Source organism: Trichogramma pretiosum, unplaced genomic scaffold (assembly GCF_000599845.2).
Source record: "Trichogramma pretiosum strain Unisexual culture from Peru unplaced genomic scaffold, Tpre_2.0 scaffold10, whole genome shotgun sequence".
NCBI lineage: Eukaryota > Metazoa > Arthropoda > Insecta > Hymenoptera > Trichogrammatidae > Trichogramma > Trichogramma pretiosum.
In genome coordinates this window covers 1,434,489-1,457,251 of record NW_019641652.1, presented here as the reverse complement: position 1 = coordinate 1,457,251, position 22,763 = coordinate 1,434,489, and the positions used below count along the sequence as shown (strand labels likewise).

The window sequence follows — 22,763 nt, the reverse complement described above, 5'->3', positions numbered from 1 at the left end:
GAATAAAAGATATGGATTGTACGCGATGGGAAAGCGGCCGCACCACCGTCTGCCAGCCAGCCAGCCAATGAAACATCCGATTGGACTACTTTTTATACTCTTATACCGTGCGCGCGCGTGTTAGCACCATCACCACCAGCCTGAAAGAGAGAGAGAGAGAAAAAATATTGCACTTTCAGCATTTATCCCAGCGGAGTCGGGCTTGCTGCTGCTGCTGCGCTTATCATTTCCAAACGATTTATCATCGATAAAAGATGCGCGAAATGATATCGGAAGCTCAAAGCTGTATCATCGCGTGCGCAGCAGCAGTACCACCCTTTGTCCGCCGTTAATACCCCCCGAGATATTGCCTTCTTTTCAAATATCAAAAAAAAAAAAAAAACGACACCTTACCGCGTTGTTGTCGGAGCCAACGATAGATATATCGAGGCAGCCCATGAACTGTTTAATAGAATAAAGTGATACATGCCTTTCGTTACAACAACAACAACAACGAGGAGGCGAAAAAAAAGTACAAATACACACACACAAACATATGCCACGGTGACAAGCGAAATATTTATAGCTCGGGAAAACCTGTGGAAAAAAAACGTACATACACTTCTGTATATATCCGACTGTGTCCGGTGTGTGTATGTGTGTGTATACGGACGCGAGCGAGAAAAATATTCTTCCGAATGTATATTTATACGAGCGAAAAATGTAAACAAGACGCGAGTTTTTCTCCTGCATCTATTTTTTGTTTGTTGCATTCAATTACCCTGCAATAAATTGGGTTGCTTTTTGAACTCGAGAATCGAAAATGTTTCTACGGAAAATAGCGGCCGGAATTTCGACCGAAGGAAGAAGCGCCGCGCGCTTAATATCGACTTTTCGAGAGAACTTTGTCCGCGTTGATATTATACGATGAAAAATGTAAAAAGAAAAGGAAGAAGAAGTGAAAAAAATAAAATCGAGAGAGCGCTCGATCGTACTTGAAAAAGTATATAAAGTTTAAAAAATGGACACTGTAGCGCGCGCAAAGTAGCAAAAAAAAAAAAAAAAAGAGAGAATCACTTTTGTTCCGTCGTGACTTCTATGTCGTTGCCCGTCCTCGTGCATGCCGAGACTGCGCGCGACTGGCTAGAAACGTTCTAAGCTGGAAATTTAGCTAATCCTGTAAAATGTGCCCGAAGTTTCTTCAAAGTCGCAGTGCGGAGACGTGCGGCAGCAGTAGGATCGCAGTAAGAGAGAGAGAGAGAGACCCGCAAGGCGAGAGAGTAGAGACTATTCATTATTCGCTCGAGGTTCTTGCCACCGTGGTGGTTCTTATTCACCCTTGGCGCGCGCGCATATCGCCTAAACCGCTTCATCTTCATTGTTCGCGGGCGAGCTGCCTAGGGAAGGTGGGGCAAGGGAGTATCCGAATTTTACCCCCCCAGTTTAGTTTAAACTTTTGCAGCTATTATTATTATCATTATTATATTATATGTAAGAGCAAAGTGCAATTGTCCGTCGTATTTTCAACGCATGGCCGCGATATCAAACGAAGCTTGCACTGCAACTGCGCGGATAAAAACCCAAACGAATTAAAACAAAATAAAAATAGAAAGGAAATAAAATAATGATAAAAAAAAAAAAAAAAGGAAGAAGCGAAATTGGAAAGGAGGCGAATTGCTATTTCAGACTGCAGCGCGCGGGGCGCGGGTATAATGGCGAATTGAACCGCGCGCGCGTATTCAGAGCGAGCCAATAAGCTCAATAATCGTAACTCTTTCTCCTTGGGAAAATCCCTCGCTATTATATTCGCTTCGATGCAATAAAGCCTCTTCGCCGCCGCTTGCGAATAAGGAAAAGAGAGAGAGAGAGATGGAGATAGAAACGACGAAGACATTTGCATTTGGCCTCTCTCTCTCTCTAAGGCTTCTCTGCGCGCGTAATATATATATGTTCGCGAGAAAAATAAAAGAAAAGTCTTGGAGTATTGCATGGGTTTTGTGTATATATATGGGGGATCCGCGCCAAGAGGTATGTTAGATATATATATTGAGGAAAGACTATGCATGTATATTGAGAATCGAAGGCACGCACTGCACATTTATGGGTAAAGGATATGCCGCGAACGAAGGCAGGAGAGACGATCGAAGCAAGAGAGAAACGTCGAAAATGAGGAAATGAGCTTGCGGATCTGGAATCTTGATGGATGTGCCTCCTTCATACGGAACGCACATATATTCGTACATTATCTATGCACGCCGAGTCGAATTATGCAAAAAGAAATCCGAAAATATCTCATTAACGAGCTTCATAAATGTTACATTTGTATACGAGCAAAACTAAGAACCATTATAAAAGATTGTAAAATAAGTGAGCGAGTTAAAGTTCCATCGATTACCGGAGTTAAACCGAAGAAAAAGCACTCCGAATACGCGCTCGTACGAGCTCTACGCGTGTGCACACGCTGCTAGTGTGTAGCGCCAGGGAAATCGAGTATTAACAACGTTATACGCAAGTTGGCGCGCGGAGCTAATCGGGTTTTCTTCGTCGTGTCGTAGCAGTCTCGCAATCTCGCGCCCTTTTCTTCTTCCTGCTGCAGCGCGTATATGACTGTTCGCGCTACGCTCTGTGCTGTCCGGAGCTTTCTACTACTACTGCTGCTGCTGCTCGTCCCCGTCACGGCAGCACCAGCAACGGTGGCGGTGCAAGCTCTCATCAGCTACAGAAGAGCAGCTTGAATGAGAAAATAACTTTCTCGAGCAAAAACGACCTCGCGTATTCGCGCGCAATTTCGCCTGTCTCTCCGTTACACAGTGAATACAAGTTTTTCTCTCTTGCTTTTCTTTATTTTTTTCCCCTTTTCTTCCGTTCTTTTTTTTGTACCTTGGCGTCTTCGACAATGAGGTGGGTTATCCGCGTTTCTTCTGGCTATAAACACGTGTTTTGATATTTTTTTTGTTAATGCGTAACCTCGATCTTTTCATACTTGCGTGAATCGCGTCATTATTCGTAAAATCAGCGTGCGATTGCACTTATTTTTGACTATGAGAAGATTTGGAAGGAGTTTATAGCAAATCAAACCATTATAAAAGAATATTATAGACAAGCATGATTATTATACAGTTAGATTTTCCAATTATATGAAACAAAACAAACTTCATAAAAATTTTCTAAAATTCCTCCATAATAATGGGAGAGTCAATTTATTCTATGATTTATCATTAGTTTTTACGAATTAGGAACCTCAAATTTTTCTATAAGTTTGAGCTTGATATGGCTCCTCACTCACATTTTTCGGTTATAAAATCGTAATGATCTTCGTGTACAGTTTTTTGGTACTTGAACAGATCTGATTTACATCCAAATTTTTTTTCGCATTTATTGCATACCTAATCTTTGCGATCTTCGTGGACTGTACTTTGGTGGTTGACTAAATGATGTTTGTGTCCAAATTTTTTCTTGCAATTGTCACATGCGTAATCTTTGCGACCTTCGTGGATAGTTTTTTGGTGGCGATACAAATGCGATGTTTGTCCAAATTTCTTCTCGCACTTATCACATGCAAAATCTTTATGTCCTTCGTGAACAGTTTTTTGATGTTTGAGCAAATCGGATTTACATCCAAATTTTTTTTCGCATTGATTGCATGCAGAATCTTTGCGATATTCGTGTATCCTCTTTTTGTGTGTAACTAAACTTGATTTATGTCCAAATTTCTGCTCACACTCGTCACATGCAAAATCTTTGCGACTTTCATGGACTGTCCTTTGGTGGACAAGTAAATTCGATTTCATTCCGAATACCTTCTCGCAATTTGCGCATTCGTAATCTTTGCGACCTTCGTGTACTGTTTTTTGGTGTAAGAGCAGAGTCGATCTCACTCCAAATTTCTTGTCGCACTTATCACATGGGAAATCTTTGCGACCTTCGTGCACTGTTCTTTGGTGTTTGAGTAAATGATGTTTAAGTCCAAATTTTTTCTCACAATAGTCACATGCGTAATCTTTCCGACCTTCGTGTACCGTCTTTTGGTGCTTCAACAGATCGGAACTAATTCCAAATTTCTTCACGCATTTGTCACATGCGAAATCTTTCCGACCTTCGTGGACAGTCTTTTGATGGTAAACCAAAATCCATTTTTGTCCAAACTTCTTTTCGCACTTGTCGCATACGTGATCTTTGCGACTTTCATGTACTGTCTTTTGATGGAAGCGCAAATGCGATTTTTGTCCGAATTTCTTCTCGCACTTGTCGCATGCATAATCTTTGCGACCATCATGAACTGTCTTTTGATGCTGAAGCAAAATCCATTTTTGTCCAAACATCTTCTCGCATTTGTCGCAAGCGAAATGTTTGCGATGCTCATGGACTGTCGTCAATTTCTTTTCAGACTTGTCCCGCACGTTATCTTTGTGATCCCGATGGACTGTTTTTATGTGCAAAAGTAAACTCTGTTTATTTCCAAATCTCTTCGCGCATCTTTCACATAAGTAATCTTTGAAAACATCGTGAAATATTTTTTTGTGTTTGAGTAAAGTTGATTTATTTTCAAATTTCCTCTCACACTTGTTACATGTGAAATCTTCGCGATCTTTGTGTACTAATTTTTGGTGCGTAAATAAACTTGATTTTTTCATAAATTTCTTCTCACAATTGTCGCATGAAAAATCTGTGCGGCTTTTGTGTACTGATATTTGGTGTCTACTTAAATGACTTCGAAACTCAAATTTCTCTTCGCACTTGTCACATACGAAATCTTTTTTTTCTTTGTGAATTGTGTCTCGGTGTGTAATCATGTTTGATTCTAATGTAAACGCCTCCTGACAAATATCATGAACGTATTTTTTGTCGTCTGAAAGAACAATGTCATGTTCACTTAAATTATCCTCTGAGTCAACTTCCTCGAATTTTTCCTCATGTTTATCCATTTTGGTGCTTAAAATGAACGATGGATATTTCTTTTTAGTACCACAGAAATTGAATGAGTTAAATTAATCTTTTGGTGTTATGGATTGTTTCACCGGCAAAGTCAACATTCAAACTAATTTATTTTTACAGTAAACATAATAATTGTGTCGATGGATGATGTCAAAATCGTTTATAATCATATTGTTTACAATTAAGTTACGATTAATCTGTTTATACATTGTACTTTCAAAGTTGAACAATTTCAAAATTCTACGTTGGCGACGATTTCTTCGAGAAATTTTTTCGGCTTTCTAAGTACTTCAAATTACTCTCTGTAATATTTAATCAATAGATCCTTATACAACATATTAGAAATTATAACAAAATTTAATATTTATTTCAAAGTTTTAGACGTAATAGACGTGCTTCATAATACGTCAAGATCTTTGCCATTTGGCTGGCAGCGGTTTTTTTTCAAAGTGTGACTGCAAACGATTTCTGTCTTCGTGTACTAATAATTATGAAAAACTATATTCGACCCGCTTCATAAATGATGAGACTATCATTGGTACGTGTTTGAATGAACAAAATAATACCAGTCATTCCGCTTGAATTATACAACATGTCGTTACGTTTGTAGGAATACAAATCGTGAGAAATTGGAAAAATTGTTATATATCGGATCATATTCACCAATAAAATTGTTAAATGTGTGCGTTAAATTGCATGAATTTCGGAAGTTCCAATCGTAAAAATAAAATCGAATGACCAATCAGTGACAAAAGAAGATTTCCTCCTATCGCGAATATAAGCTTTTGATGTATTGCTTGACCATAAGCTTTTTGATGTATTGATGTACGCGAAATAGTGAGACGTGTCGCCGCTAGGTGGCCCGAAGCAAAAAACGTAACTTACGCAGAAAAGATTGTTAAGTACAATAGTTATCTAGTGAAGTAACTGTGCATAAGTAAATATTTCTCTTGAATCAAGTCCAGTACATCAGTGAAGGTTTGACATTCGAACACGCGGGAGATTTTCGCGCCTACATTTGTCGCGCGTAACTCGATTTTCTCGAATCGTATCCTACAGGAAAGCAGAGCAGAGGGGGCAGAGAGAGCTTTTTTGCATTCGATCGCCCGCTGGTGTGCGTGCCTGTGTCGCGATCGCGTCATCGTCGCGCCACAGCTCTGTCCTCAGCTGTATATGCTGCATATTATACACCCGCGCGACACAATGAAAAAGCAACGGCAGCTCGTGTTATATATACGCGCGTCAGCAGAGGGAGTGTCGAGCACCGAAAACGCGTATTGGATGCAAATTAGCTTTTTAATTAAGTCGGTAGCGGGGGCAGAGAGTCCGAAATTGCGAAGCGCAGTATTTTAATCGCTCGAGCTCGAGCGTATGTTGCATCGCGTTGGAGCTGCCGTCGAAAATCGATTCGAAATCGAAAATAAATAAATGAAGAATCAGCCGAGTACATCGTGCAGCTGCACGCTCCGGGGGTATATAACGAGGTTGATTTAAATGAGCGATTGGAATTCGAGGATCGGGAATTTGCGCTGCGCTGTCGAATTAGGTGTAAAAACGAAATTTTTGAGCTACGTTTGAATTACAACATAATTTTGAAAGGGTTTATAGTAGTACGTCGAGGTATTTTCAATTAGAGCCCGAAGTACATACGAAGAGCAAGGAGCGTGCGGAAGTCGGGGCAAAAAATTCGAGTTATGCGGATTGACTCGACGCGCGTACGCTGGAAAATGCCGCGCAGTTTTATTTATAGCAATGCAGCAGCAGTAGGATCGTGGTGAAATGCGCCGTGCGCGCGCGTATTATCATTTCGTCGTTGCTTCGAGCGAGTGTTTTTATCGTCGCGCGCTGACGAGTTTTCCGCGGGAATCGAGCTTTCGGTGATATTTCGTTTACGAGGCCAAATGACCAACCAAAAAATTTACCGATCGCGCATAGCAAGTGATTGCACAAAGTGAGAGGCTGTATCGATAAATAAATAGAGATTCCCCGCGCGCGAGAATCGTTCTATATATAGGTACTTCGAACCGAGTAAAAGGTTTTATATCATTGGGAATTTACGAGCTTTCGTGCGTTAGTTTTTCCGTACACACATATACACGAGCATCAATCCCACGCCAACCCCTTCAACATTCTGTTTTTTTTGTTTTTTTCTTCGCTCAAAAACTTATAGCAATTCGTTACGAAAGCACAACCCCATAAAGTATATAATATATCCCCACATACAGTATATAGGACGAATTTGCGGGCTGTTTGTTTGCCGCCGCTGAGCGTGAAACGTCCTTTTTTTTCCTTTTTTTTTATTCTCGCACCATTCGTACAGGTATATATAGAGCCGGATCGCTGCCTCCCTCTCTTATATACGGGGAGGCGCGCGCGCGATAAATCCATCTCAATGAAAGCCAAACATTTGTACGCGCGCGCAGAAACGCGGCAGAGCGAAAAAACGGGTTCGCGCGCGTTCGTCGCCTTCTCGTGCGCACACACAGGCGCACACCGTCCGGGCTTATTCGATTCTCGGCTCAAAAGAAATAGCGGGAGGTTTTATACACCCACACGTATAGACTCGTACACAGAGAGAGTCAGACACCGGAGAGAGAGGGAGGGAGGGAGAGAGAGGAAGCGACGTGTGACCAAAGTTGGCAAAGGATATAAAGTGAGATATCGAATTAAAGTTCGAGCTCCAGCGACTACGACTACGACTGCGACGACGACGAGATAAGTGAAATTTAGCTTATTTTCAGGCGCGATGAAGATCCAACTGCGCTCCACGTCGTATACACGCCTAATTTATAATAATGATATAATCGTCGATGGTGGTGTAGCGCCGTGGTGGCGCGTGATCGGAATACGCGAGAGCTCATTGATATGTACGTAGAATATATTAGTATATAGGTACGACGTTATGATAAAATTGCTGCTTCGGTCGAACGCGCGGGGGTCATTTCCCGATATTACACAGAGCTTCCCCCGAATTAAGAGGAATATTATGGATCAAGTTTTAACGATCTTAAGACACTTTACGCCGCGCACGCGATCATCACACGCGTGACTATAATTGAGCGCGCGAAAATCTCCCGCGCAGCTGTCACGCGCGTATAATAGAGACAGTTAAAAACTCGGAATGGGTCCGACGATATGTCGAATCCATAAACTGCTTTTATACGCAACGCTCGAATCAAAAATTAGAAACTGCATTTCATATATATCGTTGGTATATAAACATGGAAAATGTGTGACGTCGATCTCGGGTACTCACCGTCGTCGGTGCTGCTGCTGCCCAGCGTCCACTCCTCCTCCTCGTCGAAGTGAGCGTCGCCGCCGCGATCGTTGCCCGGAAAGAAGGCGTGCGCCAATATCTGTCCCCTGCCGTCGAAAGGATATCCGTCGCCGTGATAACCTCTGCAACATACAGCACACATATAAACGTTCGCACGCATGAGTAGTATAGAGAGTTTTGGTGTTGGGCTGCTTTTGCTGGGCTCTATTCTCGATTTTCTTTTTCTTTCGCCGCAGCAGTAGCAGCAGCCAGCCGCTACTCGCAATATATCAAACGAAAGGGTGCTACGGCGAATTCGTACACAGTAAGGCGCATTGCGAAAATTTGATTTCTTTCAGCTCGACCCCGCCGCCGCGCCAGCGACGTGTAATTTGCCCTGAAAGGCGAGCTCGAAGCCACGGCGCGGAGAAAATGCATCGACGCGCGAGAGGTATTTTTTTCCTTTTTTTTCTTTTTTTTGAAATGCTCCGGAAAAACTGTAGATTCTATTTTTCTAAAAGTATTTGTCGAAGAACTTAAATTCATGGTCTGAACTATACAGTGGCGAACGACAGTCCTTTCCCGCCCGCGCGCGCGTGAAAAGTCGTATAGCTGCGCGGCGTAAATGGAACTGTCAATTTTCATCTGCGCAACGGCTGGGGCTAGAAAAAAAAAAACTTTTTTTTATCTATTTTTTTTTTGCCTCGTTCGCATGAACACCGCGACGCACGCGATCGCAATGGCATATATACACCGAGTAGCAGCAGCAGCGGTAGCACAGCTAATGAACGGATAAATATTCGTTCCGCTGCTCTTTTTTTATTATCTCTCGTTTGCGTAACTCGTGCAAATACCATATATCGTACGATTTATCGACAACAATTATGTATATTCGAGTGTGCGTTGACTTACAAGAATAAAGAAGAAGATTAAAGTAAACGATGAAAAAAAACTCACCGATGAAAGGAGACGAGAATGTCGGCCGAGTCGCTGTTGATCTCTTGGAAGGTGAGCTTCGAATTTTTCGCCCACACGTCGAGGGCGCGGCTGAGCTCGCGCCTCACGCCGCCCGTCTCGAGGCCGCTCGGCCTGTCGGTCCTCAAACTGCAACAGAGTCATCGAAACACATTCGTCGAATTAATATTGTGTCTTTGATAAAAAAAAGTACGCGTTTCGTTGATCGATTGCACTCTCGATGCTATATAGCGCCGAGAGTATGTATCTTATCTCTTTCGCGCGCAGTGAAAATAAGGAACAATGACACGATCTTCTGTTAATTAATTAAACAATCAACAGAGAGAGAGAGAAAGAGTGGAGTGCCTAGATAACGGAACTGCTGCACTCCGGAGAGAAAGCGATAATAATTACGCGATCGCAGTGTTTCTTCGTTAGACGGGCAGAGAGCACGTACACGCACGGTATCATGGCTGAATCGAACAAAGTAATAACATTTTTTTATACAAAAAATCTACGTGTGGATTGTGATGGAAAAGTTTTGAATTAAAATACATAAATATTATGTGTGAACACAGAGCGGCAAGCGGAGGTTCCGGATCGAGAACAACGTCATCATCGGCGAGGACGCCGCGGAACTGCTGGTCGACCGGGGCGTCGGCAGGGTCATCCTCGACGCTTTCGACGCCCATCCCAATACCGTCGGACAGGTAAATAACGCAGCAAAATCGATCGTTCGACGCGTATGGGACATAAATCAATCTCTACTTCGTACATATAGCTCGACGTCGAGACCGGTGAGACGATGACGCACGCGGAAATGAAAGATCTGAGCGTGAGATGCGCCCTGTGGCTGCGGGAGCAGGGCATCGGCAAGGACGACATCGTCGCCTCGTCCACGCCGCTCATGATGCACGACTTCGTGCCGATGCTGAGCACGTTTTACGTCGGGGCCGTGTTCAATCCCTGGTACGATCAGTATTCAGCGGGTAAGTCGGGGAAAAAAAAAAAAAATGAGATGTTTTATACGGACGTGGGGAAAAACGAACGGTACTTTATATATACTCTTTGTATATATAGCCGAGTGCAGGGATCTGTGGGCGCTGATGGAGCCGAAAATCATGATCGCCACCGACAAGACCATCGATCTGCTGGCGAGCACGGCCAAGGAGGCCAAAGTCGACTGTAAATTCGTCGTCATCGGCGAGAGCTCTGAATACCCGACCCTGGCCCAGATCATGGCCGAGCAGAGCCAGCAGGAGGTCGACGGCTTCGCCCCGGTGGAGTATCCCATCGGCTCGCGTCAAACGGCCGTCGTGTTCTTCTCGTCGGGTACCACGGGCAAGCAGAAGGGCACGATGCTCACGTACGAGGCGATGGTCAACGCTCGCTTCAAGCACAAGTACATGCCGCGCGACGCCAACTATCTCTTCTACTCGGGCAAGACCTGGATCACGGGCACCCACTTTCATCTCTATACCATCAGGAACAACGCGACCCGACTGGTCACTCGGGAATTCGAGGCCGAGCGCACCTGCGAGCTCATCGAGAAGTATCGCGTGAGGTGGACCTTCCTCACGCCCACCTACCTCACCAAGATGTACAAGGCCGACGTTCTATCGCGCTACGATCTGTCGTCGCTCGACGCCCTGCTCGTAGGCGGCTCTCGATGCAACGCCGACGTGCTGGTGAAATTTCGCGAGGCTTTGATGCCCAACGGCACCGTCGTCTCCAACAGCTTCGGCATGACCGAGCTCGGTGGAGCAGGGGCCATGCAGACCCGCGACTCCAAGATCGTGCACTCGGTCGGCGACATCGTCGAGAGGGTGAGCATGAAGGTCTTGGACCCGGAGACCGATCGGCAGCTCGGGCCCGACGAGGAGGGCGAGTTGTGCTTCATGACGGAGAACAGAATGACGGCTTACTACAAGAATCCGGCGGCCACCAAGGAGGTCATCGACGACGACGGTACGAGATAGACGAGACGAGCTGAGGATCGGGCGATTTTATTTTTTTTATTTAATCATTGTTTTTTCAGGCTGGTGCCGCAGCGGAGACTTGGGCTACTTCACCGAGGACGGCGAGATAGTGATAACCAGCCGCCGCAAGGAGGTGATCATCTGCCAGAACGATCACGTGGCGCCGGGCATCGTCGAGGAGATACTGCTCAAGCATCCCGGGGTGGCGGACGCCGCAGTGGTCCCGGTGCCGCACAGCGTCGACGTCGAGCGGCCCATGGCCTTCGTCGTCAAGACCCCCGAATCCACGGTAAGATATGCGAGATTTCGAACTTTTACGAGGATATAAATCCGATCTGTCGTGTGTTTTTTACGCAGGTGACGGCCGAGGAGCTGATCGAGCTGTCGGCGAGCTACGCCACGTACTATCGCTTGATCGGCGGTGTCGTCTTCGTCGACAGTTTGCCGTACACGTCGACCGGCAAGATAGCTCTGAGGAAGCTCAAAGAGATGGCGCTCAAATACGCCCAATAATTGTGTCTTACGTTTAATAATTGTAATTTATAATCTGTAAAAATAAAATCTTTTGTAATATAACGATCGTCGTCGATCACAGCTGATTTCAATCCGATTAAAAAATTAGTTAATTTTTGATCAATCAACCGTACGAGAATCGCATCGATCAACGATTAATCGATGAACGCGATAACGACGTCATTTTTTTTTATCGCTAAACTGTATCATGCCGAACAGGTGTGTTTGGTACGTGCCGAGTACAGCTCGTTCGCGTGAGTTGCAAATTTTTACGATAATTTTACATACGAGTCTAGACGCGGCAGTCTAAGTCACGTTTGAGTGTCGTTCACTGCTGATAATTTTCGGAGTGCAAGATGAATTTCGAGGAGAACATGGAGGAGAGAATCAAGCACGATGAAGTATATCTTTATCATAGTCGTAAATAATTTTAAGCATCGATTTGCTATATCTGTCTATCTGCGTTGTGTCAGGAATTCCGTACTTTCACCATCGAGAACAACATCATCGTGGGAAAGACACCCAAACCCTTCGAGGACGGCATTTCCAAGTCTCTGCTCGACGCCATGGCCAAGGATCCTGACTTCGTCGCGCAGGTACGTGTATCTTAAAAACTCGATCACATAAAACTAAACAATCGTTGTCTCAGATCAACGCCGACACGGGCGAGCGCACGACCTTCGGCCAGATGCGCGAGCGCACGATCCGCTGCGCCCTGTGGCTGCGCAAGCGGGGCATCGTCCACGAGAACGACGTGGTGGCCGTGTCGACGCCCAACCAGAGCGACGACTACGTGCCGTTCTTCGCCGCGCTCTATCTCGGCGTCGTCTTCAATCCTTGGTATCACGATTTGACGCGCGACAAGGCCGAGCGTTTCTTCGAGCTGTTGAAGCCCAAGGTGATGTTCGCCTGCGAGAAATCCATCGAGATGCTGTCCCAGGCCGCCCGCGCGGTCGGCTCCGAGTGTCTGTTCGTCTGCTACAGTCGCAAGCCTGGCTATCCGTGTCTTCGCGACGTGCTGGCCGAGCAGAGGCACGAGGAGGTCGACGATTTCCGGCACTACGAGCCCGACGCGCCCAAGGAGCGAGTAGCCGTGATCTTCTTCTCGTCGGGCACCACCGGCGAGCAGAAGGGCATCGCGATCTCGTACGCGGCCGTGCCCAATCATCGCTTCGAGTACGAGTACTTCGAGCCGGGCTCCACCGTCCTCTGGTACTCGTATCTGTCCTGGATAACGGCGACGAGTTATCTTCTGCTCTGCATTAGGATGAGGTCGACGAGGATCATTCACGGGCCGGCCGACGCCGACGAGACCAGTCGCGTCGTCGAGCGGTACAAGGTGAGCTACGCGTTCTTCACGTCGCCGAAACTCACGCAGCTCTGCAAGGCCGACGCCTTCCGACGACACGATTACTCGTCGCTGCGCCGGCTGATGATAGGCGGCTCGAGGAGTCGCGGCAATACTCTGCAGGAGGTGCGCCGGGCCGTGCCCCAGTGCCACGTGTTCGTCGCTTACGGCACGACGGAGATGTCGGGCGTGACGACGACGCAGCTCAGGTGCTCGAGAGTCGCCAACTCCATCGGTCACGTGCTGCCGGGGGTCAGGGCGAAGATCGTCGACGTGGCGACTGGCCGGACCCTCGGGCCCAATAGACACGGCGAGCTATGCTTCGACTCCGAGCACAAGATGCTCGGCTACTGGAAGAATGCCGAGAAGACGAGAGCAGTTGTAGACGAGGAGGGTTGGCTTCACACCGAGGACTTTGGCTACTACGACGAGGACGGGGAGATCAGCGTGCTGGGCCGGATCAAGGAGGTGATGCGGCTGGCCGACGGCCGATACGTGTCGGCGGGACAGATCGAGGATAGGCTGGTGCGGCATCCGGACGTGGCGGAGGTCGCCGTCGTACCGACCGTTAAAGAGAACGACGTCCAGCTGGCATTGGCGTTTATTGTGACCAAGCCCGATGCCAAGGTATGATACGGAACTTTTTTTACCTTATGCGACTCGTTATAAAAGCTCGAAACTTTCGAAATGGTTGCTTCTTTCTTTATTTTTCGTTAATTCTTTGCAGGCGACGAGCGAGGAGTTGCGCCGAGTAGCGAATTCTCACGACGACACGCGCCAATTGTTGTCCGTCGACGTGACGATCGTCGACAGATTACCCTGCACGCCGACGGGAAAGAAAATCATACCGACCCTCATAGAGATGGCCCGAGAGTTGTAGCCCATGTACTTTTAATATAGTACATAAATTCATACACTTTATTAATAGAACTTTAAGACAATAAAACCATGTTTCAATTGAAACGTCCCATCCTCATTCTTATAATTGAATTACCAAGTCGATAATCGAAAAAAAAAATATAGAGTAAGATCCTTACCATTACAATTTCAGAGATAAACTCGGAACGAAAGATTAAATCCCGATTTCTATACGAAGTATGAAGCTCTCGTCTCGCGCAGCAGCCACGAAAGGGGCTCTATCTATATCTCTCGTTGACACGAGGGCACACAATTCGAGAGGCGAATTCGAGAGCGCGCGTGTACCTGACAGGGATGGACCGCGATCGAGCTCGATTCGCATAGCTGCTGCATACGTTATATATAACTGACGCGAACAAGCCGCAAATGTCTACCACTGAGCCGTCGGTGAATTCAAAACGTAAAAAAAAAATCGAAAATAAATACATATATTCGTACACGGAGAGACGTAGATGATGGAGGACTGTTTTGTGTAATTCCTGATTGACGCGCGACAGACAAGGACCTACTGGAATATCGCAGCCAATATGGATGTGTCGCGGGATATATTGTCAAGCTCATACGTGCATTATAAGAGCCTCTTGATCGGTCGATGGCGGGACGAAACGTCCTCGAGTTTCTCGATGCTTATACGTGCGTGGACAAATTTTGGGAAGGAGGAGCACGCGGCACGATGAATAATCCATTGGGATCACGGGTGTTGGCGTCAGCTCAGCGAATTGTTTTCCCGGCCGTCACGTGTCGATATAATTATGACGATGACGAGTCTCGAAAATTATGTCGGATCATTAATCGGCAGATCGTTGGTAGGCGGGTGAAAATGCGTTGGTATATTACCGCGGACTCAAATGTTGTGCGTATAAAATATGCTGTGGTAATTAACGCACGGTTAGTCTTAATACACGTTTAATTTTGTAAGTTTTACTCGTATATGATTTAGAACGCGATGAAATCAGTGTAGACACGCACTCAAGCTGCGATAATCCGCTTATTTCTCGCGATTTTTTCCGAATGATCATATTGTGAACGCGTACTAACGTTAAGGAGCTTTTCTCTCCATTCGTTACTTGTGTATACACACACACAGTCGGAGTTGCGCGGCGTAATCGCGTTTCGTTTTGTACCGTAGCTGCATCGCACACACACAGGCACATAGGGCGTCGAGCTGCGAGATTGAATCTTCGATACACACGATGTATATTCAGAGCTTGCGCGCTCTCGGGCGATGCCGTCCGTTTGACTGTACATTTATATGCACGCAGACACATACACACAGGACGTGAGAAGAGCACATCCGAAACGGCGAATCGAGTCAATAGAGGCCGTGCCGCGTACGTACGATGTACCCCCCATATTGTAAAGAGCGAGATCGGTACAGAGCACGTATGTGTGTACTAAACGTATTTATAAAGGGAGAGAAAACGAATTTCGGGTCCGTGTACACCATGCGCGTACACCAACGAGTATCCCCGGGCTGTATAGCTAGCTGTGTAGCTGGTATACTTATTGCAGCTCGATTCAATTATGCAACAAGCATTCGCAAGCGCGTATTATTATGCCCGCGCGTGCACGGCATGCATCAGGATTGGGAAATTAGGCGAGCTCTGGCGCATAGCACGCGTATATTTAAGAACGTTTCACAACGACTGCGACGATTGAAAGCTCGTGAGCCTCGAAGCTTTCTTTCGCGTGTCTGCTCGCGGCAACGAGAAGCTTATTGTACTTGATAATTCGACGATACGATTAAAAAAAAAAAAAAAAATCCAAAAAAAAGCACGAAAAAAGAAGCTGTCCTGGATTTTTGGCGAGCAAGCGAAATAAGTCGCTGCTGCGAAGCTTTTTATTGTGCCCCTTTTTTTTTTGCCTTCTTTATAAAAACGTGCATCGAATCGACTTGCGCCAGCAGAAAGCTCTCCCTCTCTCTCTCTTCTGGAAACGCGCGTGTAGACACGCCACGGCACACGAGGACGCGAGGATCGCTGTGTGTAGCGTATTATATATACGACGACTCTCGGGTGCAGTGCAGCGCCGCATTCCACACGTATATATACAGGGGTCGGACGACGACGACGACGACGCGCGGCACATCACAGATGAAAGGCATTACGGTATTATATATCTCCGTGCGAGCAGTTCACGGGATATGCTCGTGTGTGTATATACGTATACGTATACGAGACATAGGATATATATGATGCAAGGCTCGAGGTTAGAGAGCTACGCTGCGACTGCATCATCTGGCGTATGTAGCACGAGAGGAAGACGAGTAGTAGCAGTAGTAGTAGATGAGGTCGAGTTTGGTCAGACCATTGCGGATGACAGTGCAGCAGCACTGTAACGTACACACACGTATAACACACACACACACACACACGTACGGAGACGCAGATGCGAGGAGCTGCGACGTTTTCGTCTAATGTGAAATCTCCCTGACTTTTCTGCAAGCTCTGGATTTTCATCCACTCTTGTAATACGTATACTGCGCTGTAATACATCTCGAGAAACGACTTCTTGTTTCTTCTCTCTACTTCTACTTCTTCTTCTTTTTTTTTCATCTTACTTCTTGATATCAATATTTTGAACGGCTTCGTCCTCTGTTATTCCAGACGACTTTTCTAAGAATTTCAATTTACTCATTGTTTGCTCTCGTTGCATACACACACACATTCGTGCTTCATACGTTTCGATCATCTCTCTCGCTTAATTGTTCTCATTCAACGCGGGCAAAATGACTTCCGCCAAGTCCTATATACAATATATATACTATATATATGCACGACGACGCGTGTGCGACGCCTGATCGCGTTCCCGTACGTCACGGTTATTAGACTTCGTCGTCGCCGTCGTCGTCGTGCTTGCGACGTATTGCATTGCCTTTCGCAATATATTATTCGTTCGCTCCTCGCAAATTGAGCTCGTAGAAATTCGTTCGCTTTTTCTTTGCTGCCTTCGGATTGGAAATTGAAAAATAAATTATAAAAATAATAACGATTGGCGGCGTATACACGCGATCGTTAAGACTCTCGATTGATGCCTCCTCTTCGCTTCGTATTCACATCCGCAAAATCTTCAAAACGATCATGCTTAATTGCCTTCATCATTGGCTCCGCTAATAAACTACGTATCAGACGCATAAAGGAGGTCACGTATATTGCAATATACGCGTGGAGGAGTAGAAGGGAGAAAAATAGTCGTCGGCGGTCGCGAGAGCGCATCGCGTCTGATGGATGGCCGGCGTTAAATCTTTTTCAACTTCTGGCCCAGACTGTCTTTATACACACGCGAGCGCGGAAGAGGGATAAAAATGACTCTTTTACGATCGCGAGGCAAAGCCATAAAAGCTGCTGCAGCCCCCGCAAGGCAGTAGTATAGGTTGCAGTGGGTGTATAGGCGCTTGGAACGCGTCGCCTAAATACGCGTTAAATTTTTATACAAGAGCATCTCTCGAGTGGCCCGCGAGTATATATCGCAATAAAGACTATACGCAGTAGTACGGGTGTATATTACAGCGAGAGAGAAATAAAAATTGCATCGCGATCTATATATCTTGCGAGAGGGAGAAACAGGAGTGGAGCGAGCTATTATTTCCCGCGAGTGCGCCAAAGAGAGAGACCGAGAGAGGAATACGAATAGGATACGGTATAACGAAAGGAGCGCGCCGAGGTGCAGGCAGCGGATTTTTTTCGCGTGTATCGTCGCGCGGTAATCGACTGTTGCTCGTGCATCGATGTACATGAATCAGTATTACAAACGTGCGCATATGCCAGCGGACAAGCCCAATCGAGTTGGAATGCGAATCCCAACACCGTTAGAAATATTTTCATTCAACAGATTCCATACATACGTCAATAACATCAATTGATTTTGGGTTATTCTATGTTATACTATTATTTTTACTTTGCCACTTGCAGATTTACAAATGAGCATATTCGCCATCTAGCGGTAGAGGTTGACACTAACTATATTTAAATTTTCATGACTTTTTTGACCAATTAAGTGTGCTGGAGCATGACTACGTTCGATTTTGATAAGACATTTTTTCCTGCTTTGCTTATTAGTTCTAGCGCGCGAGAGAGAAGGAACGTTTATTTTATCGAGAGTTAGACGCAGATCTAATGTATTATAAGACGTCAAAATTGAAACGATTAAAGTACTGATTTATTTTTTTACGATGATTGCCCAAAATACTCATGAAAGGGCAGTTATATGCGTTATTTTCAATGCAAAAATAAACGATGAAGATTTACTTAGATAGTTAAATATGAATACTGATTTAGTTTTTTGCCTTAATTGGTCAAAAAAGTCATGAAAATTTAAGTATAGTTAGTGTCATCAACCTCTACCGCTAGATGGCGAGTTTGCTCATTTGTAAATCTGCAAGTGGCAAAGTAAAAATAATAGTATAACATTGAATAACACAAAATCAATTGGGTCTACAAATTGATGACATCTAAGTGGAGAAACAAAAGTTCCTCCGCATTCACATTGAATTTAATGAAAATATTTCTAACGGTGTAGGGATTGAATTTACTTTCAGTCGACGACAGGTGCTGAGCTGGGTAATTTTTTTCAAAGGCTTTGGGACGTGAACGAAACAACTGCTTCGACGCCACGCTCTCGCTGTAGCTGCATCCCCCCCCCCCCCCCCCNCCCCCCCCCCCCCTCCCTTCTTTTTTTTTCATCGAAAACTCGTGAGAGCAAATTTAATACAAGAACGTCGAGAGCGCGTGGCTTTAATATTCATACGCAATTTAAATTATAATTTGTGTGTACCGAGCGATATTGACGTACAAAAACAGTCGCGCGCGCGCGCTTATGCGCTCCGACGTTTTTCTCGTGCTTTGCTTGCGAATCAGTGGATAATAAAAACTGAATGAAAATCTCACAAAAAGAAAAAAAAAATAAAGAATGAAAGAAACAGCTGTGCGGCGCTCTGGACGCAGGAAAGAGAAAGAGAGAGAGAGAGAAAAGTCAAGAGATAACGCGGCGAGCAAAGAAAATAGACTTTTCTGGCAAATAAGACAATTTGCCGCTCGCGCTTATTATATAGAGAATAGTTCGAAGAAGTTGAAAGAAAAATAAAGAGTAAAAAGCGATGAGCGAAAATATATTTTTAACGAGGAAAAAACTTGTTGATTGCCGAGAGAGAGGGAGAAAAAGAAAGAATGAAAAAAAAGAAAAGAAGTGAAATAGCTCAAATTTCATAAACAGAAATGGGGAAAAAAAGGGTTTCAAGATAAATAATTAATTTTCGGCTCTCCCATATATACGCCAGAAATTATTAATTATAGCTCTGCGAGTGCGCGAGCACTTTGTCACTGCAACCTTCGCTCGCGCTCGCGGTATCAAAAGCCGAAGGGACATATAAAATTAAACGAACAATGGGGCATCTTGTAAAATTTAATAAAAGCCAATTTTCCGGGCGACGATAATAATGAAAATAAAGCCGCTAATTATTATTCATCAACTGTTGTGGCTCTCTCGCGCGTTCGCAGGCCCATAAACAACACCCGAGCAAAGACTGCAGCGCGGCCGAAAATAATAAAGCTCGGAAGAGCGTGAGGGGCTTTATTAAAACGCGACGGGCGCCTGCCATTGTTTCGGGCCAAAAATCATAGCGAAAAAATAATAACCGAGGCACAGCAGCAGCGCGAGGCAGCGAGCGAGAGAGAGAGAGAGAGAGCCAATGAAATACTTCGGAATGATGTATCGCGTGCTTGGCCCGTGAGCCAAATGAGCATTGCCGTGAATGCGCATAACATGCAGCGCGCGGCTTGAAAATTGTGCCAAAAAAAAGGGAGGAAATGTTGGGTATACGCGAGCGAGTACAGAGAGACGTAGAGAAATAAAATAAAAAAAGGGGATAATCGATAAAAAAAATGTGTATGTGTTCTATGGCGGGCCGATGCCGCGTCGTCGTCTTCTTCGCGTGTATGGATAATTGAAGGTCATTTATCGAAACGGCATCTGTGCGCAGCGATATTGCTGTGTGCAGTGCGCCGACTTTATTTCCAAACTTTCGCGCGCGATGCACTTTTTTCGATTCGTATCTATAGGTGTCTCTGCGTTATAACGCGCGTAAGACTTTTTCGAATGAACTTTTTTTATATCCAAGTATAAGCTTGCGAATTCTCGGAGGACGCTATGTTTGCTATTTCGAACTTTTTCAAAAGAGAGAGAGAAAGAGAAAAGCTTATGGCTTTTATACGCGTATACAGACACACATTCAAACATTCGGCACACACGGGGCGGCAAAAGTAAACTGTAAATAGGCGAAGTTTGGAAAGCTATTACACATACGCGTGAAAAATGACGACGAAAAAAAGGGCAACAGAACAAATAGTCCACCGCTCGATGTAATGAGTATATCGTAACGCGCGCGGCGGGATTTGGAAAAAAACAAATCCGAATCGATCGAACGGTGAAAAATTGTTACACCGTTATGCGTTTATATAAGTGTTTTATCGGTAAACATTCGGCCTCGTGAGTCGTGTTTGGATAACAAATTATGGCTTGACATTTTTCAACGACGAAGGATTGGCGCGCATATACAATTGGGCAAACAAGGGGCATGGCACGTCAACAATCGAGAATTTTTCAATGATAGCGATCGAATTTTTGCGATAGAATAATCGAGCGTATAAACCGTGAAAAATTTGATTAAAAAAATCATTTTATCTTCAATTTTTCCTTTCGACGATATACATCGTCGCGCCGATGTAGATGTAAGAGAGCCGGGTAAAAGGGGAAAAGCGCCGAAGTTATTTCGAGCTCGAGTCTCGAACGTCGAAGATCAGCGTGAGTCGCTCGCGACATAAAAGCGCAACTAGCCCAAGTTTTGATCGAGTTATCCTTGGGAAATTATTAAGTTTCATATTTGTCATTTAATTATAGGGATTTTATCCGGCGCGACGGCTGCAGTTTATCAGTTCGAGCGTATCGATAAACTTTCCATTCAGGGGAGAGTTGGAAATGCAACGTCGAGTAACCGAAGAAAGAGAGCTACTTGTGTACGCGTCGTAAGATTCGAACGAACGAAGTTAAGAAATCATCTGGATTATTTAGTAAAAGCTCGAATCTTTACGAGACATCTGCGATTGCAAAAGTATTTCTTTTTTTCCTGAAATTTTCCAGCTAACGTTAAGAATTCGTATAATATAACTCGCCGTTCGAGATATCGAATCAGAAAAAGAAAGGCTCGTTGGAAAAAAGGTAAAAAAGACGTATAATATAACGCGTTCGGGATCGTCCATGTGTGCCACTGCGCTAGTGTCGAGAAAATCGAACGTAAAAGAGCCACCACCGGCGCTATTCTATAACTACGTGTGGCTTATCTGAAACACAAGGAGAGAGAGAGAGAAAAAGGATGGGAAGCCAAAAGGAAAGTAGAGAGAAAATAGTGGAGAGAAAAAGATTACTACGTATGATTGTATATATATCGGAGATGCCGCGTCGAGATTGCGCGACGATTTTGTGTCTTGGGAGTTTCGGAGGGCTCTGAAATTTCATCAGGATCTCGATTCTTTTTTGCCGACCGCCGAAAGATCGAAATTGCATCGAAAAATCCGTAATCCGTAATTTCTCCCTTCCCTCCCGCCCCCTGAGATCAGCCCCCAATATTCGACGATAAAAAGCTCGTACTTTCCTTTATCTCTTTTGTTTTTTCCCCGTGCAAACTGCATAATCATCGAGTTTCCAGCACGCACAGCACAGCGCCGCTAGCTCGCAATATAGTCGAAAAGTAAAGAAAAAAGTTAAACGCGTGACATCGTCATAACCACCAGCAGCCTGCCCAAGTTTATATACGAAGCTTTTTGGTATTTTTTTTCCCTCCCGCCCGCTTACTTTCTCGTGTGTATCGCGAGATGCATGGTTCGCGTCGTCAACGTGCGCCACTACTGTACACACACCCACACACACACACACAGCCGCAAGAGTATATATACACTGCACAAAAGCTAACTATTCATCACGTAGTCGCTTGCACGTGTAAGTTCGATCAAAACTTTGCAACTTTAGCAACCTACCACCCGCGCGCGCGCACCAGCCATAATATAAGCCTGCCTTACGCAGGCTCGGGGGGCTAAGTTTTACGATTAGTTCCAAGTGTACGACGACGACGACGACGACGGGTATAGCAGCAAAACGCGCGCGCTCAACTCCTGTGTATTCACCCACGCGCGCGCGCGTCCTTTGAAAGCTCGCTGGTACAGAGCTTTTCCTTATACACGCGCGTTAGCTTATAAAACGCACGAAGATGCGATGTGCAGCGCGTCGTCGCACACACGACGAATTGGAGAAATATATATATTATATATACGTATATGCGGGTGTACTACTACACGGGGAGCGAAACGACACACGGCGGCAGGATCGTATAAAATATGCAACGTTATAAAATAAAGTGCATTTAGCGTCGTAGCTCTGTGTGTGCGCGCACAGTCTTAAGATGTTATAATCATCGAGCTTTCAGCCTCTGTATGCGTACTACGCGGCTAAGAATTTCTTCGGAAGAAGTATTACGGTTTTATTTTAAAAGCTCTCGAGTCCCTTATCTCTCTCTAGCTTCTTGTCCGTGTGTGCGTGTTTGTGTTGGTATATATAGGTAAGTTGCGTGCGCCGCTGCTGCGCGTGCCTCGCTCTTATAAACCAAAAAACTTTACGGCAACTTTATACCTCGCGCTCGGCGTTTGATTAAAGTACTTCGCATCAACATTTTCTTTTTAAACCTTTTTATACGCTTCCTTGCAGCGCGCAGAGGCCGAGTTCAGCTTATAAGTACTTTTTTTTTTGTATTACAATAAAGAGCCGCAAAAAAACAACAACAACAGTAACAACGACAAAGCTTGCGCGTTCGTTCTGTTCTTTGCTTTTGGAATTA

General features: G+C 45.1%; 2 protein-coding genes across 3 annotated transcripts in view; one reads left to right on the top strand and one right to left on the bottom strand.

Moving 5' to 3' along the window:
• Positions 1-22,763, bottom strand: part of LOC106656442 (matrix metalloproteinase-24) — a 153,452-nt gene that overhangs the window by 15,734 nt on the left and 114,955 nt on the right. For both annotated transcript variants that reach the window (XM_023460029.1, XM_014377419.2), the window contains exons 4-5: positions 9,128-9,274; positions 8,171-8,313 (exon numbers count right to left, since the gene is read on the bottom strand). In XM_023460029.1, the coding sequence (XP_023315797.1) occupies positions 8,171-8,313; positions 9,128-9,274 (290 nt within the window). The remainder of the gene's footprint in view (positions 1-8,170; positions 8,314-9,127; positions 9,275-22,763) is intronic.
• Positions 9,566-11,739, top strand: LOC106656443 (4-coumarate--CoA ligase 1-like). The gene is made up of 6 exons (XM_014377420.2): positions 9,566-9,611; positions 9,703-9,834; positions 9,906-10,113; positions 10,205-11,092; positions 11,163-11,392; positions 11,461-11,739. The coding sequence occupies exons 1-6, from the start codon at positions 9,594-9,596 to the stop codon at positions 11,614-11,616; spliced, it is 1,632 nt and encodes a 543-aa protein (XP_014232906.1). The 5' UTR covers positions 9,566-9,593; the 3' UTR covers positions 11,617-11,739.

What these genes read in the sequence shown, in the direction of transcription:
- LOC106656443 (XM_014377420.2), top strand. An exon ending in GTACGATCAGTATTCAGCGG is followed by an intron (nt 10,114 to 10,204) that starts GTAAGTCGGGGA and finishes TTGTATATATAG; the next exon opens with CCGAGTGCAGGGATCTGTGG. An exon ending in TCAAGACCCCCGAATCCACG is followed by an intron (nt 11,393 to 11,460) that starts GTAAGATATGCG and finishes TTTTTTACGCAG; the next exon opens with GTGACGGCCGAGGAGCTGAT.